Below are 27,228 nucleotides of genomic sequence, written 5' to 3' on the forward strand. Positions count from 1 at the left end.
CACTTCACAGCATCATCTGTCAGGATTTGAAATAGCTCAACTGGAATTCCGTCACCTCCGCTAGCTTTGTTCGTAGTGATGCTTTTTAAGGCCCACTTGACTTCACATTCCAGGATGTCTGGCTCTAGGTGAGCGATCACACCATCATGATTATCTGGGTTGTGAAGATCTTTTTTTGTACAGTTCTTCGGTGTATTCTTATTACCTCTTTTTAATATCTTCTGCTTCTGTTAGGTCCATACCATTTCTGTCCTTTATCAAACTCAAACTCATCTTTGCATGAAATGTTCCCTTGCTATTTCTGATTATCTTGAAGAGATCTCTGGTCTTTCCCATTCTGTTGTTTTCCTCTATTTCTTTGCATTGATCACTGAGGAAGGCTTTCTTATCTCTCCTGGCTATTCTTTGGAACTCTGCATTCAAATGGGAATATCTTTCCTCTTCTCCCTTGCTTTTCGCTTCTCTTCTTTTCACAGCTATTTGTAAGGCCTCCTCAGTCAGCCATTTTGCCTTTTTGCATTTCTCTTCCATGGGGATGGTCTTGATCCCTGTCTCCTTCCTGTACAATGTCACGAACCTCCATCCATAGTTCATCAGGTATTCTGTCTATCAGATCTAGTCCCTTAAATCTATGTCTCACTTCTGCTGTATAGTCATAAGGGATTTGATTTAGGTCACACCTGAATGGTCTAGTGGTTTTCCCTACTTTGTTCAATTTAAGTCTGAATTTGGCAATAAGGAGTTCATCATCTGAGCCATAGTCAGCTCCTGGTCTTGTTTTTGCTGACTGTATAAAGCTTCTCCATCTTTGGCTGCAAAGAAAATAATCAGTCTGATTTTGGTGTTGACCATCTGGTGATGTCCATGTGTAGAGTCTTCTCTTGTGCTGTTGAAAGAGGGTGTTTGCTATGCCCACGTCCAAGGTAAGGGAAACCCGAGTAAGACGTAGGTGTTGCGAGAGGGCATTAAAGGGCAGACACACTAAAACCATAATCACAGAAAACTAGCTAATCTGATCACAGGACCACAGCTTGTCTAGCTAAATGAAACTAAGCCATGCCGTGTGGGGCCACCCAAGACGGACGGGTCATGGTGGAGAGGTCTGACAGAATGTGGTCCACTGGATAAGGGGATGGCAAACCACTTCCGTATTCTTGCCTTGAGAACCCCATGAACAGTATGAAAAGGCAAAATGATAGGATACTGAAAGAGGAACTCCCTAGGTCGATAGGTGCCCAATATGCTACTGGAGATCAGTGGAGAAACAACTCCAGAAAGAATGAAGGGATGGAGCCAGAGCAAACACAATACCCAGTTGTGGATGTGACTGGTGATAGAAGCAAGGTCCAATGCTGTAAAGAGCAGTATTACATAGGAACCTGGAATATTAGGTACATGAATCAAGGTAAATTGGAAGTGGTCAAACAGGAGATGGCAAGAGTGAATGTCGACATTCTAGGAATAAGCAAACTAAAATGGACAGGAATGGGTGAATTTAACTCAGATGACCATTATATCTACTACTGTGGGCAGGAATCCCTTAGAAGAAATGGAGTAGCCATCATGGTCAACAAAAGAGTCCGAAATGCAGTCGTTGGATGCAGTCTCAAAAATGACAGAATGATCTCTGTTCATTTCCGAGGGAAACCATTCAATATCACGGTAACCCAGGCCTATGCCCCAACCAGTAATGCTGAAGAAGCTGAAGTTGAACGGTTCTATAAAGACCTACAAGACCTTTTAGAACTAACACCCAAAAAAGATATCTTTTTCATTATAGGGGGCTGGAATGCAAAAGTAGGAAGTCAAGAAACACCTGGAGTAACAGGGAAATTAGGAAAGTCAGGTTAGTAAAATTTGGCGATTAGTGAGTGTAGGGAGAGATTTAAATGAGGTGAGGGTCTGGTGGAGCTTCACTGTGAAGGTGACCTTGACCCCCCAGGGAGACTGATGGATAAGCAGGGAGACAAGGGAGGAAATGAACAAGGAGCTAGATAAGGTGCCTGCCCATTGGCCAGAGGAGCTCAGTGGTGTGGACACTGGTGGGATCTTCGTAGGATGTCCTGATGTACAGTATATAATCTCTTGTTCATCTGGAAAAGGTGAAAAAAATAGTAAAGGACGATTTTAAACACACGTGCCAACCACTGCCTGGCGGTCCCCAGCAGAGAAACATATGAGAGTCATCAGGCCACGTGTCCCCAAGACAGTGGAGGAAACCCTCTATGGGGGTGTTCCGGGTCGGGCTCGGTCCGCGGGCTCTGGTGGCCTGGGTTCCGTCTGGGAGCCGCTGAGCTGAAGTGTGAGGGCCCGGGGTCAGGGAGCCTCCCTGTTGGGGCCGCCGGGCCCGCAGACTCAGGAGGGTTCAGGGTTAGCTGGGAGGTCTGGTAGAGGACCTCTGTGCAGCGCCCAGAACCCAGCCAAGGGGGGGACTGTCCGGGGTCACACTCAGACTGGGACACAGAAGCCAGCTCCCCAGCGCCTTTCACACTCCTTAGCACGGTCTGTCTTGACGGCTATGCTCTCAGACGTCGCTCCGCTGAGTGACTGTTGGGCTGGGTTATTGGTTCGTTGTCTCCGCAGACATATATGGCGGGGGCAGACTAGGTGATAAGGGGTCCAGGCAGCCCCGCCCCCCCAGACTTTGGCATCCTGCATCGACTTTTCATAGACATGTGTGACGTGGTGGGTGGCTTTTCTTTTAATGTTCAAAGATTCCTCTCATTGATTTGGTTTTGGGTTTCAGTCTTGGTTTTCTTTGTATGTTCTCATAAAATATTTTTCTCCCCTGCTTGATGGAGGTGTAATTGACAAATAAAATGGTGAGATACTTAAAGTGTACAATGTGACGATTTTTGAAAAATGCTTTCATCTCTTTATTTAATGTTTGGCTGTGGCGGGTCTCCGTTGTTGCTCAGGCTTCGCTCTAGTTGCAGAGAGCAGGGCCTCCCATGTAGCTGTGGCGCTCGGGCTTCTCACTGTGGAGGCTTCTCTTCTTGCAGAGCACACCTCCAGGACGCTCGGGCTGCAGAAGTTGCAAGTCCCGGGCTCTGGAGCGCAGGTTCAATCATCGCAGCGCACAGGCTTAGTCGCTTTGCAGCACGTGGGATCTTCCTGGATCAGGGATTGAACCTGTGTCTCCTGCATTGGCAGGCAGATTCTTTACCACTGAGCCCCCAGGGAAGCTCTCCAACGTGATTTGATGTGTATGTGTGTGTGCTGTGACAAGAATCTACTCATTGACTTAAGATGTTATGTTTTTATTGTGTGTGACTAGACTGGGGAGATCCTGTGTCCACTGAGTTTTACATTTTTTATTTTGACATTAAAGAGAAATAAAACAACCCCCAAACCCACGTAGCCTTCGTTTTCAGAATAAAATTCATTTTGTTGTCTTTCACTCTCCCATGTAAGATTTTTGGTCCTGCTCTGAAGAGCTGACATCACTGAACGTCTGCCTCCTTTTGCTTTGGGGCTGGTGGGACTTTGAAGGGGGACCATTTCAGAAGTTCGTTTGTTTTTGTATCCACCAAATGTCGGGTGTGGGCTTCTGTTTGCTTGGCCCTGTATTTGCACTGCAGGGAGACAGTCTGGGGGAGGAGGGAAGGAGGGCAGGATTATCACTCACTTTTGCACCGAGTGGAAAGTAGCGAGTGTGTGAGCGTTAGGGGGCTCAGAAGTGAGAGACTCAGCTTTGGGTGGGGCGGCCAGATCGGTGTTGGCATTTTGGAGAAGAGTGCTGGGTCTTGGAGAGTAGTCAGCTTGGCATGGGAGGTACAGGTGTGGAGAGGCCTCCCAAGGACAACTTGCGTGGACAGAGGTGGGGAGGCCTGGGGACCAGCTGGGCTTGGCTGAGTGTAGGACACGTCAAGGTGAAAGGTGAGAAATCCGGAAGGACAGGAACCCTGGGGGCGGGCTCGGGGGGCCATCCCTCCCAGCGCCTGTCCCGTTGGCAGACACCAGCCAGCACCTGGAATGGCTCTGTTGCAGGCAGTCTGCACAGAGTTGTGAATTACATGTGAGTTTCTTATTGACACATTCTATGGGTACTTTCTGGGCAGTGTGTCTTCATGCACATAGTTCTCCTTTGTTTGCGTCTCTTCGGTTTAAAATAGCTCTGACATGTGGCCTCACATCACAATGAAGCTGTGTGTTATGGCCAGTGAGGCTTTGAAGTCCACTCTCCATCTGCATGAAACGCCAGCTTTCAGGTTGCGGCCTGAAGGCCTAAGGTATTCCTCGTGACTGTCTCTGGCATCCTGAGACGTCTGAAGGGCCTGCTCTGAGCGGCTGAGATAGTCCTCACCTCGCCTTCCTCTCTGGAGAAGTATGCAGAGAGGCTTGTCCAATAGCTCAGTGAGCGTGGCTTCAGATAGCCAAGTTAACCCATGTCTTCCTCTTGTCATTTCTTGCAGATGGTCACAAGAACAAAGAAAATCTTTGTAGGAGGACTATCTGCGAACACGGTGGTGGAAGATGTGAAGCAGTATTTCGAGCAGTTCGGCAAGGTGAGTGGTCGTGGGGGCAGGGGCAGCCTCCTCTGTCCTTTGAAGTGGCTGCTGTGGACCCTGCCTTTGCCACGACTGTGTCCTCCAGAGCCTCGTCCTTGGACTTGGCTATCAAGATGGAAATGGGATTCGGCAGGAGCCGAGATGGAAGAGCCCGGCTTGTGGTGGGCATGGAGCCCTGTGTGCCGTCAGGAACAGACAGAGCAGCCTTTGAGTGCGGTTTCGCCGGCCTTGGCTGGTCGTGTGGGGCCTGGGCCGGGAGCTGATGGGAGCAGCGCCGGCTTGGGAAGGGACTTTGAGCTGGGAGTCTCAGGATAGGAGCTCCCTCAGAAGCTGGTCTCTGCGTCTGCGCTGGGCTTCGTTCTGGGCCTTTCTGGAAGACGCACTGAGAGAGGAGGCTCCCTGGGGGCTGAGCCCTCCTCCCCTGTCAAATGCCTGAGGAAACCCAGGGAAGATGCTGGGCGCGAACCTGTCAGGATGTCTAGGAGACAGCAGCGCGATCATCCCCTGGGCTCTGCCGGGGGATTGGGCCGGGAGCGACTCAGGAGGCCCCAGAAGAGTCAGGAAACTGAGCGTGAGAGTGTGTGTGAGAGTCAGTCAGACAGACAGACAGGGTGCATCACCGTGGGTGATTCATTCAGCCCCTTTCTGCTTGGCGGGGAGGCCCCACGGCCGTGGAGGGTGGCTTCTTCCTGAGGGGGGCCTGTTCCTTGGGGGACTGTTTCCCCCGGGCCCCCACAGGGCAGCTTGGGGGTGCCGAGCCTTGCTGGCTGTCGTGCGGCGCCCCCCGCGGGCTCGTGCGTCCCAGGAGGCTGACGGGTGAGTGGCGCGCAGGCCTGCCGCCTCTGTGTCTTTGAGCAGCTGTGGAGCTGGTCCTGGACCACAGGCGCCGACGGGCTGCTTCTGCACAGGCCTGTGTCGTCTGCCCCTGCCCCCGCCGCAGGGCGGGTGTGCAAGAGGGCCGCCTGCCCAGGGTCCTGGAAGTCACCGTCCTAAGCTCCGTAACTCATCACCCCCGGCACACCCGTCACATGTGCCCTGGGTGGCAGAAAGGCGGCACGGCTGCCCACCTGCCGGCCTGCAAGTTCCGTGCTTTCATTCGTTTGCCCGCAGTGGTGGCCAGCTGGGGGCCCATCTCCAGGAGAGGCCTGTCGTGGGCTCCTCTTGGGGAGGCGGGCTTTGACTCCTGGTTAGCCTGTTTCCTGTTTCTGGTGTTCGTCGGTCTCTGCAGCCGCCTCCCGCCCAGCCTTGCTTTCCGAGTGGCACTCAGCTGCCCTTCCGGGTCGGTTATGAAAGGCTCCTTCCCCACGGTACTGGCTGGCCTTGCCAGTTGGGGGCTGATTCATTCTGGCGGGTGTAAAGAATAGCTGAGTGTGCTGATGCCCATTTTCTAGCTGCTCTTCAGGACTGGTTTAGAGCGCCAAGGGGGATGGGTCCATCCCCCAGCCCCACCCTGCCCAGGGAGAGAGATTGGAAATAATTTAACGAGAGAAAACACAGCTTGCATGATGGAAGGCTCTGGAGTGCTGGCCCTTGTTGCTACCGTTTCCGCCTTTAAAACCAGGCTGGGGGTAGTGTTTGCAAACACGAAGTGGGATTTCTTTTTCTAGCCGTAACCTGCCTTGCAATCTCACGGGCCAATTTGCGGGTGTCAGGAAAGTTGATGCTGCCCAGATGGGCTGTTAGAATATCCCTAACAGGCTCGTACTTGCCACATCTCCACACATGCCTGGCGCTGGCCTCTCCTTCTCTCTCCCCTCTCTCTCTCGCTCTGTCTGTCCGTTGTCCTTCATTAGCACTTAGCGCTGTGACTCAGCCCGTGGGCTGGTGGCGGGGAGCAGTGAACCTGCAGCAGCGGCCATCCCTTCCCTGGGAACCGCGTCCTCTTGTCTGCAGACGGCCACAGACTGTCTTCCCTAACTTGGCACTCGCCAGGTCTGAAGCGTCTCAGTTAATTTTGCAGTAATATCTGCGGATTCCAGCACGATGCGTAACCCTACCAAGTGTTTCATTGAAGGACTAAGGAGGCCTTTGAACATATCCCAGCCCTCACACTGTGTACGCTCATGTGTTGGTAGCCTGGTGCCCTGCGGGTTAGCTGAGTCTGTATTCAGAGAAGCTTGTTCCTTGTTTGGCTGATGGCTGGTGTGGCAGGGCCCACTGCCTCTCAGGATTCTGGCGTAATTCACTTGAGTCCAGAAGGATCCCAGAAGGGGAGACCCTGCTGCTGGGCCTCAAGGGCCGCGAGTGAGCCCTGAGCCTGTGAGAGGGGTAACAGTGAACTGACAGACTGATTGAGGGGGACGCGGAAAACACACGTGCACACTTGTGTAAGGTTTACTCACTCACCTGTGCACACTCCCCACTGTGTCAGCTTGTCTGGGGCTCTCTCCAGCTGGTTAACTGCACATCAGGAAGGTGTAATTTAGTGAATAATTTAGTGAGCGCGTGTTAAGTGTTGGATATGGGCCAGGTCGGGCTTCCCTGGTGGCTCAGACGGTTAAGAATCTGTCTGTAATGCAAGAGACCCAGGTTTGATTCCTGGGTTGGGAAGATCCCCTGGAGAAGGGAATGGCAACCCACTCTAGTATGCTTGCTTAAAGAATTCCATAGACGGAGGAGCCTGGCAGGCTGTAGTCCATGGGGCTGCAAAGAGTTGGACATGACTGAGTGACTAGAACGTCCACTCTCTTTCTTCCATGGGCCAGGCCACTGACTTACATTATTTCACTTAATTCTTCTCTGGGGTGCTGGGCGGGGGCCGTGCCCATAAACAGAGTCTTGGTGGCGCTGTATATTTGACTCAAGGTCACAGCCTCCTGAAAGGTCACAGACTTCCCCTCTAGGCTTGTCTAATAGCAGAACCCAAACTTTAGGCCCTGTTTCAACTGCTTACCGACCGTGAGGTAGACTTAGGGCAGGGAGGGTGCCCAGCAGAGGCAGAGATGGTGGCCCCCCTGGGTGCCCAGGGGCAGTGCCAGGAACCTGGTCCTGCATGGCCTCCTTGCTTCCGCACAGCAGATTTGGGTGTCCCCAGCAGCCCATTTGCAGGGGTGGATAGCACAGGTCAGGGGGGTGAAGTCTCAGCAAAGGTCACCCAGCTGAACCAGGCAGTATAACAGCCAGAATGCATGCCCTCCTTCCTCCCAGTCCAGAACCTCCCGCCCCTCCGCAGCCTCCGTTCAGAGTTTGCCGCCTTCTTTACGGTTTTCCCTCCTTGTCAGGCCTCTTTGCTCTCCCTCTTCCCGTCTTGCCCGAGGTGGCAGCTGTTCCGCTGTTTATTTCAGGTGGCCATCAGGATGGGGAAGGTGGCTGTCCTGGGGCTGAGCTCGGGAGGGCTGAATCTGGCATTACTGTAAGTGGAGTGGGTGCAGGACTGCACACCCAGAGCTTGAGATGACTCGTGTGGGAGGCTTGTCATTGCCTCTCGTGCTTTTCTCCCACTTGCTTCCCAGAGATTTACAACCCGGCCCCCAGGTTAGGGGTGTTGCTACTTGTTTGTATTTAAGAGGAGACTGTGTGGTCACGGCAGAAGGGCTCTGCTGGCTTCGGTGGCGTTCTCACCCCCTGGGGAGTTATCCGGGCCCCCTCGTTGGAGGAAAGTAAGAAGAGGTACCCCAGACCCTCATACTGGCCATGACCACATGCGGACGCTGCTGCAGCGCCTTAACAGGCCGGTTCTTTCCTGGCCTCAGTTTCTCACCCAGGGGAAGGTGTGGAAAACTTGTAAAGGATTAGATAGTAAATAGTTTCCGCTCAGTTATAGCTACCCACTTCAGTTGTATAGAGCGTGCAGCTGTAGCCAACACACAAACCATTGTGTGGCTTTGTTCCAATAAAACTTTATTTATGAAAACAAGTTTGGCGCCCCATTTGGCCCATGGGCCATGATTTGCCAGCCTTTGTATTCGATTATTCCTAAGGTTGGTTTCAAGCTTGAAAATTGAATAATTTAGGAAGTGTTTAAGTAAACTTAGGTAGGTAGATGGATAGATAGGTATCTGCGGTATCTGTAGACTGTAACCAAGACAAGATGTTATCAGTAGTAATGAGCATGGTGTACCAATGGGAAGCAAAACAGCTGTAACCCTGGTAGACTTAACTTCTGCACTTCAGGATCCAGGGGCGATGCAGGGATTCTCTGCTTGGAAAAAGCTGGAATCTTCATCCGTTGAGTAAGGTCTGGGAAAACTGTAAACTGTTTCCAGTTTCTTACTACGTGTGCTAGATCTAAGTGAAGGCAGATGCGGGGTTGTGAGGTTGAGACGTCAGCGTGAATGTCTGTCCTGTGTTTCACTGTTTCTGAATTAGAGGGTCATTTGCTTTGTGCTGAGATTTTTAATGCATTAAAAAATCTGGTTCTCAGGGATGTCAGGTGAGGTGGGTGGAGCATCTCTGATGCAGATGGGGAAGCTGATGTTGAGAAAGGTCAGTAAGTCGTCCATGGTCGTGCAGCCTGCAGTCACTCATTTTCACCCAAGTTGCGCGTTTATAGAACTTCATCTCCCACTTTACCCAGGAGCAGCCCCCATCCTCAGAGGGAGAAGGTTCATTTGTCAGGAATGTTGATCTCCGGTAATTTATTTTACTGCTTCAGGTTTCCTAGTGGATGTTATCTGTGCTGACGATTTCACGCCGGCAAGAATGATGTCTATAGACCGCTCTGAAAAATGGCACATCAATGATGCTCTCGATACATGCATGCAAACCCCGACCATCGGTCTGGCTGTTGGGCGCTGTTCCCCCCGCACTGTCGTCCGGATGAGCCCGGCGTGGCGATTATTAAAAAGCCCCGGGATCAAAGCCACTCCATGTTCCAGAGCTTCCTCCTTCTCCCCTTTAGGCCCCTCCTTCAAGTACTGGTTTCTAAAATTCTCACTTATAGGATTTGGGAGATCAAAAAGAGGCCTTTAAACTTAATGAATTCTCGGCTTCGTCCCGGATGGAGCCGTTGTGCACCTTTCAGCCGTTCACCTCGACGAGAGGGCTGCTCGGTGCGGGCTCGCTAGGTAATTCTCACTTTATATAACTCTCTGAAAGCAGAGCAGCCCGCATCTGGAGGCTCCCAATTATACTTCACATGGTGAACTGTGTAATTAGTTTGGAAGACTTACGCTTAGTCATTGGTTTATCCTAATCGGCTTTGGCTTTCCCCACCAACAAAGTGAGCTTATTTTGCTAAGCTGAACCGACTCTGCACCCTTTGTTCCAGCCTTTTATTGTCTCATTCCTTTCATTCTGTTTTGCTGCCAAAGTTCTGTTTCATTAGGCCCACAAGTCATTTCCAATTCAGTGGTCTGCTACAATCCGGCCTTTATCACTGGCTGCCCTGGTTCCCATGTCCCTTCTGGGCCAGTGCCCGAGAGTGCGGGTTTGACGTGAGGGCTTTAACCCTTGCTGGGCCAGCCCCTCACTGTGGCCGATGGGAGGGCTAGGCCCCGAAGGAGAAGGAGGTCTGCAAAGTCCCCCTGTTTCTCATCGAAGGTGAGCCCCGTGCACATGAGACCGAAAGGGGCCTTCGCGCCCTAAGGGACGTCAGCTTGACTTAGAGAATGGTGCTAGAAAATTTTGGTGAGGGGGGAACGTTTGCCAGCATGGAAAACAAGAAGGAGTTGTCTGCTTAATGGAATGAGGTCTCATCGATTCCACTCGAGTGGGGTCTGCCTCGTCTCTTCTGTCTCCAGGTTTTACGTGCAGACACGATGTGGGTGCCCCCGGACGCTGCATGGATGTTCCTGTTGATGCTGTGTGTGTGTGTGAGAAGGATCTAGAGTAAAAAATATCTAAAGCCTTTGAAATGGGAAAGGCAGGAGATGTGTGCGAAAATAAATAAGCAAGTCACTGTGTTCCTGAGAGCGGACTGTGATTTTATTGCTTCCTAAGGCAAGTCATAGATACACGGAGCTCTGGGAGGTGTGCGGTTCTTTCCGACCAGGCCTGGAAAACAAAAGTCCTGTCTGTCTTTGGTGGGCTTCACGGCCCCCACGAGGCCAGCGTCTTCTGAAGTGGCTTGCACACACGGACTCCCTGGAAAGTGAGTGGTTGGCGTGCCGGGCTTGCCTGTCACCTGTGGGCCTTCGCTCTGGAGGGCCGAGACGTCCCTCGGACCTTGACTTCCAACTCCAGAGTGAAGCAGGAAGGGCCGTTGGCTCTTTACTCCCTGACCAGCCATGCTGAAGGCTACTTGTGTGTTTAAATTTTCCTCCTGTAATAGCTCAGAACAAGACCAACACTGTCCTGGTGCTTTATTAAATCTCTGGCTGGTTTGTGTCAGGCTCTGCCTTCGGACGTGTGTCATATGGGGGAGGGGACTTGGTTTGCCCTGTGACCCCTGGCAGAGCTGCCGAGGGTGGAAAGTCACAGTTGGCAAACAGGGGACTCCTGCCTCCCCAGCGGGCCTGGGCCTCCTGGGCCAGGTGACGGCAAACAAACAGAGCCCACAGGTAATATGAGCCTCCGGCTTTGCAGGTAAACCCTCTTGCCAAACAGCTTTCTGTTTTCCTGGTCAGCTTCTTCCTCCATTTCTGCTGCAGCCCATGGAGGAAGTTGAGTTAGCAGCAGATTGATTGAGCACCCCAACCTAACTTGTCCTAAATCCTCTTTTTTTAACCCCCTGCTTAAAAAAAGGAGCTCCTGAAATAGATGAGTGGGTTTCTAGGAAAACTTCCCATTTCCCTTTTAGTGTATAAAATATAGCCAGCTGTTGTTAGGCAAATGCATCAGACATTATTATTGCTCGGTTAACAGTGTTTTAAAATATACAAATAGAAAAATAGGATGCTTTCTGGATCACAAGCTGGGACAACTTTGAGATCATGCTAACCGCATGCGTGTGTGTAGAAGGTAGAGGAGGAAGGCCCAAACTTTCTGGCTGTGTGTTTGTACCGTGTGTCCCAGTGCGGTTTAGCATCACTGAGTTTTTATAGGGGGCTGGAAGAGGAGAGGCAGGGGCAGGAGACCCTTGGGCAGGAAGGAGTTAATGAGCCTCGGGGAGAAGGGGTTTAAGGGCTCCTCCAGCTCACCTTCCCAGAGCCCTCCTGGCAGCTTGAAGACGTCACTTACAATGGAGTTGTTAGCATGAGAAAGAAGCCTTTCTCCCCCTGGATGTACTTCAGTGGGAACTGAAAGTGTCTGAGAAATCACGGTTCAAGCTTGTGCCAGTGGGTGCGAGGAGTGGTTCTTACGGAGGAGAAAGCTCAGTTCATTTAGACTTGGCATAGAAATCGGATCCCATTGTTTTGTGGAGTGAACACTGATACGGAGATTCCTGCCCATCCCTCGGCCCACCAATAGGGTACTCCATTACATGGGTTGCGTATGCTTTTCCTTTTTCTTTCTTTCTCTTCTCCCTCTTTTTATCTCCCTAGCCGCCCCCCCCCCCGCCATTTTCTTTGTCCTCTGAGAATTAGTCTCTCTGTAGAAAGGCTGGATTTATCAGGTTACCACCCTCTATATTTTTACAGCTCTGTGTATTCAAACTTGGTGTTTGTGAATTAGCTGAAAACGGGCCGCCCATTGGTACTTTATTTACATTCGAAGCCAGAAGAGTGAGAGCCCCAGAAAAAATGTTAATATGCAGGCAGAGGCAGAAGGGATGAGTTTCTGACTGTTGCTAACCTCACTGCTGCCTTTAAAACCAATCATGAGGCATACGGCTGATATTTAATAGCTTTTAGCTGATTATTTTTCTTCTCCTCCTCTTTCTTTTCTATCCAAGTTGACCTGGGTGTACTTGAGCGGAAATGAAGTCATCCAAATGCTGAATTAGAATAATCACAGGCCTCCAAGAATGAAATGGAAGCAGAGATTAAATGGTAGAGAGAAAGCTGGCATTAATAAGCAGCGGGAAAACTTTGCATAAATAGGAGATTTGATAGATTGAATTTGTATGTGCGTTTTCCATTTTTCCCCCACTCTGTATTGTCTTCCTAGAGTCGAGTTGTTGGCAGAGTGGGATTTGATTTGCCTCAAGTCCGCATACCTTCTGCAGCCAGGGTGATGGTCCTTTCTTCTTCAGGGGTATTTGTGCAACCAGGACGTTTCCAGGGTGGAAGAATCTGGGTAGAGGGCCCTTACTGTGAAAGGTTGATGATTACTCGTGGCAAAGTGCAGTGGTTGGGCGTTGGTGGGGTGGACACAGATGGAAGATAAACATACAGCAGGCAGACAATGAATATTATTGATGGATTCCTGATTGTAAGAAGAACAGGGCTGAAAAAGGTAGGGTGACCAGACGTCCTGGTTTGCCTAGGACTGAGAGCTTTTTCAAGAGCTCAGGACTGCAAGCCAGACTAAATCGCTCACCCTAAATAAACGGGAGGTGGGAGAAGTTGAGACGCTTGGCCTGAAACTCCAAAAGGCATGAAACTTTTGATCGCCTCCAGCAGATTTAAGTATTCCTTCCTGTGTGTTCCAGAACACTTACTTTGTAACTGTTTACAGTCTGCACTCCTCTGATTTAATTTAGGCACTGTGGGCAGGGGCCCGCATAGGTCAGCAAGCATAGTAAGTGGATGAGGAGGGCAGGACAGACAGACAGACAGACAGACCCACAGCTCCAGGCAAGGGCGGCTCATCTGGATGTGGAGGGTAGGATCCCTATGCACTCCTACTTGGGGATTATTTCTGTGTCTTTTGAAAATAAAAATTTCTGCCCTTTGTAGCAAAAAAGTGAGTTTCTTATAGTTAAAGAGCAAAATAAGGATTTAATTATTTTCGAAACAAAACACCAGAATGGTTTGTTTACAGGAAGTCGTTTTTTAGGTGGTCTGTCATGGAAGATGCAATTTGTGGAATCGGGTTAGTTGTAAATTAGAGATTTTTGGTTGTTGAGGTTGCTAATGGTCCTTTTATAATTGGCAGCAGAGGTAAATATTTTCAGACTTGCTTATTGTTTGTAGAGTGTTATTACTTGAAAAAAAACCTTAAATGGTGCTTTTCCCTTCAGGAAATATAAATAAGAGTATGGAATGATCAGAGGCAGTCTTCCTGATCTTCTTATCAGCGTTCTTAGGGAACTGCAGGAGAGTTGGGTAAGCACCAGAGAGGAAAGTGCTGTGGTGGTTTGTGAAGCAGTTTGCTGATTCTGGTATTAAAACAACAACAACAACAACAAAAGGTTTTCTCTTTTTAAAAAGACCACCCCAAATGTAAGTCGGTGCAGTCACCATGGAAAACAGTATGGAGGCTCCTTTAAAAACTAGAGTTGCCTTAGGACTCAGCAGTCCCACTCCTGGGCATATATCCCGAGAAAACAATAATTCAAAAAGATATGTGCACCCCTGTATTCATAGCAGCACTATTTACAGTAGCCAAAATGTGGAAACAAACTTAAATGTCATTGACAGAGGCATGGATAAAGAAGATGTAGTATTGAACACAGTGGGATACTTCTCAGCCATAAGAAAGAATGAAGTAATGCCATTTGTAGCTGCATGGATAGACCTAGAGGTGATCATACTAAGTGAAATAAATCAGAAAGAGAAAGATAGATATCATATGCTGTCACTTACGTATGGAATCTAAACAGACATAGAGCATGGACTTATGGTTGCCAAGGGGAAGGGGACAGGGGAAGGTTGGATTGGTCATTTGCACTAGTAGATACGAGCTATCATATATAGGATGGATGAACAACAAGGTCCTGCTGTGTAGTACAGGGAACTATATCCAGTGACTTGTGATGAACCATGATGGAAAAGAATACGTGTGTGTGTGTGTATACATATATACGTGTGTGTGTGTGAGAAAGTGAAAGTCGCTCAGTCTTGTCCGACTCTTTGCGATCCCATGGACCCCCAGGCCGTGGAATTCTCCAGGCCAGAATACTAGAGTGGGTAGCCTTTCGCTTCTCCAGGGGACCTTCCCAACCCAAGGATCTAACCCAGGTCTCCCACATTGCAGGTGGATTCTTTACCAGCTGAGCCACAAGGGAAGCCCAAGAAAACTAGAGTGGGTACCTATCCCTTCTCCAGCGGATCTTCCTGACCCAGGAATCAAATCGGGGTCCCCTGCATTGCAGGCGGATTCTTTACCAACTGAGCTATCAGGGAAGTCCATATACATACATAACATGCATACATGTAAAACTGCATTACTTTGCTGTATACCAGAAACTGACACATTATAAATCAACTATACTTCAATAAAAAAATAGAAAGGAATACCCTATTTCCTTTATTGATAGATGTGTTTTAGTAGCAAAAAGGAGGATTTATTGATGTCATAGATCTCCATTCCAACTAAGTTGGCATATGTTCCAATTCAGAGATTGCAGTTCGCCCAGACTTTCCATGTGCCTTTTGACTTAGAATCGTCCCAGTGGTCCTGTGGGGAGGGAAGCCTTGTCCCCGTTTGGAAGCCAGGACAGGAAGCCTGGGAGAGCATGAACGACTTGCTCGGAGCTGCAGGCCGACGACGGTGGAGCCCGAGTGCAGACCCGAGCCCTGGCCAGGAGGCCTGGGCTTGTGGCCTCAGCATGGCTGCTGGGCTGGACCTCCCTCAGGGCTGCGGGCGCCGTGGCCAGCGGTGAGCTGGGCCGTAGGGTGTCTGTGGTGCATCTTCCAGGAAGCTGACTGTGACTTTATGGTGGTTTGTTTAAAACATATATTATGTTAGAACAAATATTATGGCATGAACTGCAAAATTTGCATAGTTGTTTTTGAAAAACCCTGAGACTTGGAGACATTTCAGGATAGCTGCTGGCTGCGATAGACTCTGTCCCCTGTCGTTCTGGGCTGTCTCGGGATTTTCTTGACATTACTCCTGGTGAGGAGCTCTTAGGTAGAAACGCTGAGAATCAATACTGTGTAGTGTAGGGGTTGGCATATTTTTTCTGAACAGGACCAGATAATAACTGTTTTCGGTTTTGTGGCCCAGATGGTCTCTCACAAGCACTCAACTCTGCCATTGTAGCAGAAATGACAGCAGTCATAGACGGTATGAAAATGAATGGTTGTGGCTGTGTTCCAATAAAACTTTATTTACAAAAAACAAAGGGCTGCTGGATTGGGCTTTAAGCCAGAGTTTGCCAGCCTCCTGGTTTTGTATATTGCTTGGTAATAAGGGCATAGATTTTTTGTTTTCTTTTTAATAGTCAGACTGACTGGTGTCAAATCCCAGCTCATCTATTTATTAGCTCTTGAGCAAGCCATTTCACTTCTTTCTACCTCAGTTACTTTATCTGTAGGATGGGAATGAGGACGGTACTTAAACCGCACAGGATTGTCATGATTCATAGTTGAACTAAGACATACATAGTTCTTAGCATCCTGCCGAAACTAAGTTCGTGATAAACGGTAGAAAGATGAGCTGCTGTTAGTTTCATACTCTTAAGACCCAGGCAGTCAATCCTAAAGGAAATCAACCCTGAATATTCATTGGAAAGACTAGCTGAAGCTCCAGTACTTCAGCCACCTGATGCAAAGAGCTGACTCATTGGAAAAAAATCTTGATGCTGGGAAAGATTGAGGACAGGAGGAGAAGGGAGAGACAGAGGATGAGATGGTTGGATGGAATCATCAACTCAATAGACACAAGTCTGAACAAACTCCGGGAGATAGTGAAGGACAGGTCAGGCTGGCATGCTGCAGCTCATGGGGTTGCAAAGAACCCGGACATGACTGAGCCACTGAACAAGACCCAGGTTCAGCCGCTAGAGGTGCCTTTCCAGTGCTCTTCAGCCGTTGCCCCCTGCCACCTCCCCCCACCCCCATACCTGTCTCTCTTATCTGTCCTGTGGGTGGGTTTCCCACTCATTTCTTCAGTCTCCTTGGGAATAATGCAAATTGAAAGTCTTTCCTGGATCCTTTTTGCCTGAAGATGAAGATTGAGTTTTGTGTAGTTTTCAGTGGCACACACGTTGAGTTCAGTTCAACTACCCTGATGCCTTGAGTTTGTGAAATTGACTTCAGCTGCTCTGGCTTTGATGGAAAACATTGAACTGATACAGTCTGAAAGAGAATTCTGGTTGGACCCTGCTGATGACTCTTTAAATTTGTTTGAATAAGTAAACTTTTATTTTGGCTGAGAAGAAATAGAAGATACTGTCTGGAAATTGTCCCAGTATCATTTAGCTGATGTTTATTAAGATATGTTTGTATATTGATCCACTAACCTGTTTATTGAGCTTATTTAGCCTCTTGAGAGAGCTTTCCACATCCTCATTTAAGTTTTCTTTCCTATGTCTAATAAACTTCGTCTTCTGGTTTTCAAATTTATTGCAAATATTAAGGGATTAAGGGGTGGGAAGATGTTAATTGACTCAATGTAAAGAGGAGAAAGGAAAACCCGTAAAAGCAAAAATGATTTCAATCTTAAAAATTAGCATGTTGTAGAACCGTTTGCTGCAGGGAAACAGTCATTCTTCCTCGTTAGATCCAGAAGGCATCTCATCTGCAGCCTCGCATGTCATACATTGCGCATTGATTCATTCACCCGATCTTCTGAATACCAGGTGCTGAGCTGGGAGCCAAGGGCGCAGCCCTGAACTATTATTATAGACAAGATCCTTGCTTACTTGTAGCTTAAGTTTTCGAGTGGGGTTGGGGAGCACGAGCCAAAGTAGAATAACTGCAGATCGTCTCAAAAAGATAAACCAGGAGCTGGAGGAACCCATAAGGGAGTACGAAAGAGGGGGGATCTTGGTTTATTGGGGAAAAAAGGTCAGGTTTGCCTACATTTACATGTAGCCTCTTTGCCCGAGTAGACTATAAATTCCATGGAGGTGGGGCGGGGTCTGTTTCCTCACTGTGTGCAGCCCCAGGATGGGCCCAGGGCTGGGCTGTAGTCAGTGCTCAGTAAATAGCGGTGGGATGAGGGGGCCCTCTGTGTCAGATGGCAGGGCTGTGCCAGAGAGTGGAGGCGTCACAATGGTGAAACTGTGGTTTTTTCCGTTTTAGAATGGGGAATTAGGAGAATGTATTCAGTTACCAGGAGCATTTCCGTAAGTGGGTCCAATCTTTCCCCTGAAGTCAGGATAAAGGAGCTGTTGCCACCCTGCAGTAGAAGCTCGTGAGAATGGAGAGGCTCTCTGGGCAGGCGGAGCTGGGCAGCAGGGCCTTGTCTGGAGCTGAAAGGGTCTCAGGCAGGTCTAGGTGTTGAGTGTGGCGCATAGCCGCTCTGGAGAAGGGACGGACGAGAGGAGGGTGAGGTGGGGTCTGTGGTCTCCTGTTGCATCTAGCCCTGCTCCTCTTCTTTCTCTGGTCTGAGAAAAGCAGAGGGCCTGCTGCGTGGGAGCTAGCAAGCTGGCGGGACCGTTGTTTCATGGCGGCTGGTGGGTGCTTGGCTTCTCCCACAGGTGAGGCCACCAGCTTCTCCTCGGACTTGATGTTTTCTGATCAGCCAGGTTGAGGGGTGAGAACAGGTCCAACAGCATTAAGCCAAAGCTCAGACATTTCTGTTGCTGGGGAATCTGGCTGTGGATGGAGAGAACTCGTCTGTGGGTACATTTTTTCTCAAGAGAACAGAGGGATGCTGCTGATGAGTATTGCCTGGCTCTTGGGAATTGTCAGGATTGCATGGGATGAAACTGAATGATTCTGGACTTTGGACTCAGGTAGACCTGAGTTTTTTATTTTCTTGGACTCCAAAATCTCTGCTGATGTTAATTGCAGACCTGTAATTAAAAGATGCTTGCTCCTTAAAAGAAAAACTCTGACAAACCTAGATAGTGATTAGAAAGCAGAGACATCACTTTGCTGACAAAGGTCTGTATAGTCAAAGCTATGGTTTTTCCAGTAGTCATGTACGGATGTGAGAGTTGCACCATAAATAAGTCTGAGCACTGACAAATTGATGCTTTTGAACAGTGGTGTTGGAGAGGACTCTTGAGAGTCCCTTGGACTGCATGGAGATCCAACCAGTCCATCCTAAAGGAAATCAACCCTGAATATTCATTGGAAGGACTGATGGTGAAGCTCCCATTACTTTGGCCACCTGAAGCAAAGACCTGACTCATTGGAAAAGACCCTGATTCTGAGACAGATTGAAGGCGGGAGAAGGGGGTGACAGAGGACGAGATGGTTGGATGGCATCTTGGATTCAATGGACGTGAGTTTGAGCAAGCTCCAGGAGATAGTGAAGGACAGGGAAGCCTGGCGTGCTGCAGTCCACGGGGTCATGAAGAGTCAGACATGACTGAGTGGCTGAGCACCAGTAACAAGGCCTGAGTTTGAATCCAGATGCCATCATTTGCTGTTCGTGTTGTGCCCTGGGGCTGGCGATTCACTCTCCTGAGCCTCACTTCTTGTCTCTTTAGTGGGGATAGAAAGTCATTTATGTGGGGGAGGGGTGTTGTAAAGAATTAAAAGAGACAAGTTGGCCCAGCATGTCTACTCAGTGAGAATCTCCCCTCTTCCCATTCATATTCTCTGTCTCTTTTTTTCTTTCTTTCATCTACCCCCGTCCCTCGCGTGTCTGCAGCCCCTGACTGCTGACTCTGCCGGGTTCACTCCCATCCTGTAAACTCCCCCGCCCGCCGTGATCTGCAGGACGCACCGCCTCCGTCCCACGGGGGACGGCTTTCAGTTGTTTAGGGACTCCTTTCCAGGCCCCTCCCAGCCTCTGCCCTTCCTCCGCAGCTGTCAGTTCCGTGACGAAACCCGAGCCACACAAGTCCTGCATCTGAGATCCTGCTAGGTTTAACCCAGCTGGAGCTACTGTGGGGGGAGGCCCATGGGAGGATTTGGCTTTTTTTCCTCTTATGCTAATGAAGTGAATATGGCAAGGAGTCACAATATTTTCTTTCCAGGCAAAGAAATGTTGTAGTAGGAGAAACAGCATGCAGGGGAAGCAAATGTGATCTTACTGGTTTCTCTCAAGGGAGGAATAGGACAAATTGTCAGCGTCTGTTGAGAAGATAATGCTCTCACTATGATAAATGCCAAGTTTCTATTGAAAACCACCATCTTAATGGTGACATCCCTAGAACTTGGTGCGTGCCTGGCACCAGAGGCCGTCAGTGCAGGAAAGCAGACATTTGTAGGGGGGTTATTTGTTTGCAATGAGAAATCAGTTTAAAGCAAATGAGACCAGGCATTAAAAATGCTTTATAGAGCTAACTTGAGTGCACCATTGCGGCCTGCACTTAAAACACACCTATGGAGAGACGTCCACCCTCAATAAATATTTCTTGCATATGACTTAGATTAAAGGAGCACGCGGGATTGGAAAGCCGCCTGAAATAATTTCCCCTCCCATAGGAAGTAGCTGCTGTAATTCACTTGCAAGTTATTTCAAACAGCCTGTTCTGATAGAAATTTCTGTGTTCTTCTCATGGATTGACATTTTTCTAGAACTGTCTGTTGTAGCGCCCTTTCTGGATAAGGGCGTGTCTGGTGGTATGTAATTCAGTGCCACTCCCTGGAAGGGCTTCTCAGCTGTTGGTTGCCTTTGAGGGTGCTGTATGCTGATTTGTCCCAGCCTCTGCAGTGTAGCTGGGCTGCCTCACTCAGGGAGACCTGCGGGTTAGTGGGGGGGGCAGGAGGGGTGCTCCTGGAGGGCTAGAGAATTCAGGAGCTCTAAGGACACGGGGCCGGGCTTCCCTGGTGGCTCAGATGGTAAAGAATCCGCCTACAATGCAGGAGATGCAGGTTCAATCCCTGGGTCAGGAAGATCCCCTGGAGGAGGGCATGGCAGCCCACTCCAGTGTTCTTGCCTGGAGAATCCCACGGACAGAGGAGCCTGGAAGGTTACAGCCCATGGGGTCACAAGGAGTCGGACACAACTGAAGTGACTACGCATGCAAGGATGCAGGTCCAGTCAGGACCCGGGCTGGCTAGGAACCATGCAGCCAGCTGGAGACAGAGGAAGGTCTCCATCAGCTGTTCAAAGGCCTGGAGGTGGTTATGCTCGTCCAACCCTTCATTCATTCAGTATCCTGATGCCCACTCGGTATTAGGCACTGTGCTGGGATCAGAGATGAGAGGCGGAGCTCTCCCTGCCTACAAGGGTCACAGAAGTAGAGTTGCCAGTTAAAAAAAGCAACTCCAGGGCTGTGAGGAGAGACAGGGACCTGTGGACCATCACTGCTGAGTGGTGCCGTGGGGGCTGCTGTTGGACTCCTTGCTGCCCTTATTTTAGTCTGCCTGTCGTCTTGCCGGTTGCCCATGGCAACCTCCGAGGGCGAGTCTGGTCTTCCTTTGCCTCAGCAGCAACCTGAGTGCCGAACTGGAAAAGGTGCCTGACAGACGTTTATTCCGGGCTCCCGCAGAGTTGGCGTGGAGGGTGGGAGGAAGCCCACCTTGTGTCTTATCCACATGCCTCTGGAGACAGCAGCCCTGCCCCGTGCCCACTTTGGAAAGAGCCAAATAAAGAGCGTTCACTTCAGGAGATCTCGGAACGTGAGTCTGACTCGTCATCAGCAGGGAGGAGGCAGGATTCAAGTTGGATGCCTGCATTCACCTTGCCCAGATTGTTACCAGCTGAGGACATGCCCTAGAGTTGTAAAGACTCTCCCCTTCTTGCCAAGTTCAGAGTTCTTGTTTGAGATCTTACCCTTCAACCTCACCAGAAGCTGGAAGCCCAGTTTGTTTATTTGACTGATGGGTGGGTCCGTGAACAATATCTTTTCAGTGCTGGAGAACCTTGGGGAACATTAGTCAGGGTGTCCCAGTTATATTCATACTCTTTATTGCTTCCCAGATGCATTTAACCTGGGCCCTGCCAGTGGATGGATTTGGCAACCCAAGGAAATTGACAAAGATGACTCCTCAGGTGCACCTAGGACAAAATTATAGTTGAAGTTACTGGTTTTTTTTTTATTCCCAAAACCTGTAACTTTTAACCACTGGCTTGAAAGTTTATATAAAGTGTTCCAAATCAAATGTGTTAATTCTAGATACCTTTTTTTTAAAGGCAACAATGAAAAATGGCATTTATTTTCAGACGTATTGAGTCCTCCCAGTTTCTCAGGATCACAGAGTCACATGTTCTAATGCTTATTTTCATTCCTAGCTCCATGCTCATGTAGAGCAGGGGTTGCACACTGACTAAAAAGGCCAGATAGCAAACATTTGAGGCTCTGTGGGCCTTACGGTTCTGCTGGTACAGTGCAAAAGGAGAAATATGTAAGTGAGCGACTATGGCTGTGTTCCAATAAAGCTTTATTTACAAAAACAGGCAGTGGGCCACATTTGGCCTGGGGACCATAAGTTACTGTAGGCATTTCTAGTCCCCAGTTCAAGTCTCAAAAAAGCAATGACTTCATAGAATTGTGAATATGTATAGGGACATTCATAAACTGCTTTGCAGGGGGTGGGGGATGGCGTGTGTATACTTGTTTGGAAGAGTGCCTTTTTCATGTACACATGCACCAGAAAAGTGCATTTCTGGTCTCACTCCATCCCTTCAAGCCATTCGGAAAACTCCTTCAAAGTAAGCAGCTGCAAATACAAGGTTGACTAGAGAGAGAGAGCCTGGAGCCCACGGGAATGCGGGGTGGGCAGGTGTGGGCCCTGGGCCTGGTGTCCTCTGGGTCCTGCAGGGAGTGCGGGGTGGGCAGGTACGGGCCCTGGGCCTGGTGTCCTCTGGGTCCCGCGGGGAGTGCGGGGTGGGCGGGGCGGGCCCTGGGCCTGGTGTCCTCTGGGTCCCGCAGGGAGTGCGGGGTGGGCGGGTGCGGGCCCTGGGCCTGGTGTCCTCTGGGTCCTGCAGGGAGTGCGGGGTGGGCGGGTGCGGGCCCTGGGCCTGGTGTCCTCTGGGTCCCGCGGGGAGTGCGGGGTGGGCGGGGCGGGCCCTGGGCCTGGTGTCCTCTGGGTCCTGCAGGGAGTGCGGGGTGGGTGGGGCGGCCCTGGGCCTGGTGTCCTCTGGGTCCTGCGGGGAGTGCAGGGTGGGCAGGTGCGGGCCCTGGGCCTGGTGTCCTCTGGGTCCTGCGGGGAGTGCAGGGTGGGCGGGTGCGGGCCCTGGGCCTGATGTCCTCTGGGTCCCGCAGGGAGTGCGGGGTGGGTGGGTGCGGGCCCTGGGCCTGGTGTCCTCTGGGTCCTGCGGGGAGTGCAGGGTGGGCGGGGCGGGCCCTGGGCCTGGTGTCCTCTGGGTCCCGCAGGGAGTGCTGGGTGGGTGGGGCGGCCCTGGGCCTGGTGTCCTCTGGGTCCTGCAGGGAGTGCGGGGTGGGTGGGGCGGCCCTGGGCCTGGTGTCCTCTGGGTCCCGCGGGGAGTGCAGGGTGGGCGGGTGCGGGCCCTGGGCCTGGTGTCCTCTGGGTCCCGCAGGGAGTGCGGGGTGGGCGGGTGCGGGCCCTGGGCCTGGTGTCCTCTGGGTCCCGCGGGGAGTGCGGGGTGGGCGGGGCGGGCCCTGGGCCTGGTGTCCTCTGGGTCCTGCAGGGAGTGCGGGGTGGGTGGGGCGGCCCTGGGCCTGGTGTCCTCTGGGTCCTGCGGGGAGTGCAGGGTGGGCGGGGCGGGCCCTGGGCCTGGTGTCCTCTGTGTCCTGCGGGGAGTGCAGGGTGGGTGGGGCGGCCCTGGGCCTGGTGTCCTCTGGGTCCTGCAGGGAGTGCGGGGTGGGCGGGGCGGGCCCTGGGCCTGGTGTCCTCTGTGTCCTGCGGGGAGTGCAGGGTGGGTGGGGCGGCCCTGGGCCTGGTGTCCTCTGGGTCCTGCAGGGAGTGCGGGGTGGGTGGGGCGGCCCTGGGCCTGGTGTCCTCTGGGTCCTGCGGGGAGTGCAGGGTGGGCGGGGCGGGCCCTGGGCCTGGTGTCCTCTGTGTCCTGCGGGGAGTGCAGGGTGGGTGGGGCGGCCCTGGGCCTGGTGTCCTCTGGGTCCTACAGGGAGTGCGGGGTGGGTGGGGCGGCCCTGGGCCTGGTGTCCTCTGGGTCCTGCGGGGAGTGCAGGGTGGGCGGGTGCGGGCCCTGGGCCTGGTGTCCTCTGGGTCCTGTGGGGAGTGCGGGGTGGGCGGGGTGGGCCCTGGGCCTAGTGTCCTCTGGGTCCCGCAGGGAGTGCGGGGTGGGCAGGGCGGCCCTGGGCCTGGTGTCCTCTGGGTCCTGCAGGGAGTGCGGGGTGGGTGGGGCAGGCCCTGGACCTGGTTTCCTCCGGGCGCCCAGGTGCTGCTGCTCGGGGATGTGTACTCTGTGTGGCTGTGGCAGCCACAGGTGGAGGGTTCTACCTGGGAATGCGTGTGGAAGCTTTGTTGGTGATGCACTTCCCGCTCTATCATGATCCTAACGTGGAAGGCCAAAATGAAAACTTGTGTGAAACTTCCTATGTAGACTCACACCCCTGAGCTGAGAATTTGGTTATAGTCATGTCTTCTGAAAGAGAAAACCTGATCCACGTGGATTAATTTGCGCTCCTTAGTAAGTCTGTAAAAAACCCAGTGACATTGACATGTTGATGAAAATGTGGAAATTAACACTTGGAAATTTTTATATAAAACTCACATTGAAATTTCAACTAAACATTCTCACACTAAAAAGAGCTATATACTTATACCTGAAAAACTCAATTTGATGCCAGCTGCTTATTTCTCCATTGTGGTCACGTGGGCTGAGGTTCTTAGTATGAAATGTAATTTACACAAATTAGTCCAAGGCAGGTAGAGTGTGAAATTAAGTTGATGCCTTGATTTCTGTATTCTCTGGTAAAGTGTTTCTCTGAAAATTTGTCATTTCTGTCCTAGAAACTTTGAAGTATGGGTTTGTTTTTTTTTTTTTAAAAAAACAGAGCAAAGTTTTTATCGGTTAAGGATACGGAACAATGTTAATTATAGGCTAAAAAGACATGTTTTATTTTGTTTTGTGGCTAAATATTAAAGTAAGCCCAATTTGGATTACTGATCGATGTTGAAAACTTAGAATTCAACATGTCTGTTAAATTTTTCAACCATCTGGACTAAGTCAGTTAATTTCTTTGGCTGTGGCTGGGACAGTCTAGGGCTCTTAGTTATGTAGACCTCCAGAGAAGGTTCTGGAGAACCTTTGCAGATGGAAAACTGAAGTTCAAGAGTCACACTGTGACCTTGGTCCCTCCCCCTAGGACCCCCGGGGTCCTGGCTGGGCCTGCCTCCACTACCCGAACCCTAGTCGCTGCCCCTCTCAGAGGCGGTTTTTGATGTTTTATGTTGCCTCAGCATCCGTGGTTAAGAAGGAGTTGAATATGAGGTGTCCTGGCTCAACTGCGATAATCCCAAGAGGAAGGGGAATCACCATGTGTTCAGCAATCATCCCTGAGGCCAGCCAAGGGGCCGCATCAGGACGTTGTCACGACAGCAACCAAGACTGGCCTTCCCTGCACCAGTGGAACGTCAGGCCCCCCAAGGCTGGACCCACCTGCTGAGTTCTTGGGGGGCTCCGGTGACCACCCCTTTGCCTAAAAAGCATTCGTGTTGCATCGGAGGTCTAGGATGTCTGTGGTTTCGTGTCATCGGTATCTTTCTGCTAGGCTACCCGCCACCCCCCAACACCTCCCAGCAAGGTTGGCCCCACCAACTTTGGGGTGAATCATTTCTGCCTGATAACTAGCGGCTGATGTTTGGGGCGCCCTGAGAAATGAATTATGGGCTCTCATGATGTTGATTTGTCTGTGGTGGCATGGGTGGTATTTATCTCTCTTGTCCCCGCTTTCAGAGCCTTTGTCTCCATCTGAGTCAGCATGACATGGTTTGAAAATTGCCTGTTTGCCTTTTAATGATGATTAATGTCCATAGCAATGTTTCAAATTTAGGATCTCTTCAAGAGTCTCGGGGACAGTTACCAGGAGCAACCTGGGGAGGGAGTTGGTCGTGCAAGTTCTGTACTTCCCCTGCCCGAGTGGATGCCTCCTCCAAGTCTGTCTCTTCCCTCCAGTCTGTGGGCCCCTCCTGGGTCTCGGGCACCAGGAGCGGAGTTGGAGCGGAGGGGCGGACCCCCGCCTGGCCGGCTTGTCGTGGTCCCGTTTGGTCAGTGCCTTGCCGGTGCCACTGGAAGGGTCACTCCTTGCCCCTTCCTCCCTGCCCCCTGATCAGGGAGGCCGACGACGAGCTACATTTCCTCCGCAGCAGGTGCCTGTCATCTATCTGAAGATAGTTGCCAACATCTGGTACAATTGCCTCCGCAAACGCAGTAACAAGGCGGCCTGCAGTTCAGACGCAGAGCGAGCATCGCTGCTTTAATGATAACAAGCTGTTGGCCTCCCCTCTGAGATGAATCCATCTCACAGATGTTTGTCTAGTTTTGGCAATCGTATCGCACTATAGCTTTGGTGATTATGCTCAACTGGAGACTATTACAATAAAAGAAGTTTGAACTTGTTCCATTTTTACATCCCACCCCCTTCTCCCCTGTTCGGAGGTATAATTTATATCAATGGCTGTAATATTGGTTCCATTACAGAGGCCTCTTTACTTTTTATGATGTCACTGGAGCTGCAGCTTAGAGCCTGGCTTCCTCTACAGGTTAATGTGCTTTAGCTCCATCAACACTGTTAATAGCCTCACTTAATGGCCCCGTGGCCATCCTTCTCACCCTCTTGTCGAGTGCGTGTGGACACTGCGAGGTCACGTGACCACCTTGGCTTGCTCTCTCCATCTGTAGACAGTTGCAGCTTATGCCTACCTGTGGGGAGTGCGTAGTGTCTTGGGGGAGGCTTGGGGACTGTATCGGAAGGAGAGGATGGGAAGAGGGTTTCTCCTTGAAGGTCACAGGCCTGGATGTGTGGAACCTTCTGGGCTGTCCTTGGCTTTCCTTTCTCCCTCTCTCCTTCTTCCCCAGTTCATTCTTCTGTGACTGCTTCTCCTGCTTCCTAAGAGGAACAGTGTTCTTTTATTAAAATAAATAAATCACAAAATAAAACAAAATAAATCAAAATCACAAGTTGGCAAAACAGCATATGGAGGCCCGGCAGGCAGTTATTGCTGCCGTGTTCAATATTTGGGGCTTTACTGTTAACACAGTGGTTTACTGTTAAGACATTTTTACTATTATAGCTCAAGACAGGAAAGTTGGAAGGAACTGTCAACCCATTCAGCTCCTATTTAGTGATAGTAAATGCTAAGCATTTTTAATAGCAATTAATTGGTCTTTGCTCTGGTTTAGGCACTGAACTGATTGCTTTTATTTTATAGAATTTTAAAAATATTCTACATAATTTTTAAATATAATTCTTCATAGAATTCTCACAGCGCCCACTGTGGCAGATGAGGAAGACGCGGTGCAGGGGCGTGGCGGTCCATGAGCAGTGGCGCGGGCTCCCCAGGGCCCCCGGAAGCTCCTAGTCCAGGGCCAGCGAGCACCAGTCCCACGCTCGTCCTGCCATCATCATTGTCATCATTGAGCCCGCTTGCTGCCTGAATTGATGTCATGGAAAAATGTGCCCATCTGAAATGTGGTGCGTTACAGAAATCACTACAGGATAAATCACCACCATCACTTGACATTTAAGCCTTTTTCATTTTAATTTGGATATTTTTTTGTCAAAGATTAGGAAGTGTCATTTTGGCAAGGTGTTATTTTTGGCAGCAGGCTCACGAATGGGTGAGTCAGCCTAGCTGTGTATGTATCATTGGTGGCCGGACACCACGTATTTCTTTCCTTGGCCAGAAATAGATAACGGTGTCCATGCCGGTGACACATCCAGGAGCTCTGGACTGTGGCAGCGAGCACTTGTGTAGGAGCTTTTCTGCAAGCACCGACAGTCCATCTCATTCTCTGGACAGGACACTGTTCTGTAAAGAGTTCCTCAAAGGTGTGGCTTTGAGTTCCATAGGAAGAGAGAAGAATGTTTCCCCTGAAAAATTAAAATAGAGTGGTTTCTTTGGTGATGCCTGTC

At 50.5% G+C, this 27,228-nt stretch overlaps 1 protein-coding gene across 7 annotated transcripts in view; it reads left to right on the top strand.

Annotated features, from left to right (window-relative positions):
• MSI2 (musashi RNA binding protein 2) overlaps positions 1 to 27,228 on the top strand; it is a 401,974-nt gene that overhangs the window by 139,224 nt on the left and 235,522 nt on the right. For all 7 annotated transcript variants that reach the window (XM_061142598.1, XM_061142599.1, XM_061142601.1 and 4 more), the window contains one exon: positions 4,416 to 4,508. In XM_061142598.1, the coding sequence (XP_060998581.1) occupies positions 4,416 to 4,508 (93 nt within the window). The remainder of the gene's footprint in view (positions 1 to 4,415; positions 4,509 to 27,228) is intronic.

This window comes from Dama dama, chromosome 5 (genome assembly GCF_033118175.1).
Source record: "Dama dama isolate Ldn47 chromosome 5, ASM3311817v1, whole genome shotgun sequence".
Taxonomy (NCBI): domain Eukaryota; kingdom Metazoa; phylum Chordata; class Mammalia; order Artiodactyla; family Cervidae; genus Dama; species Dama dama.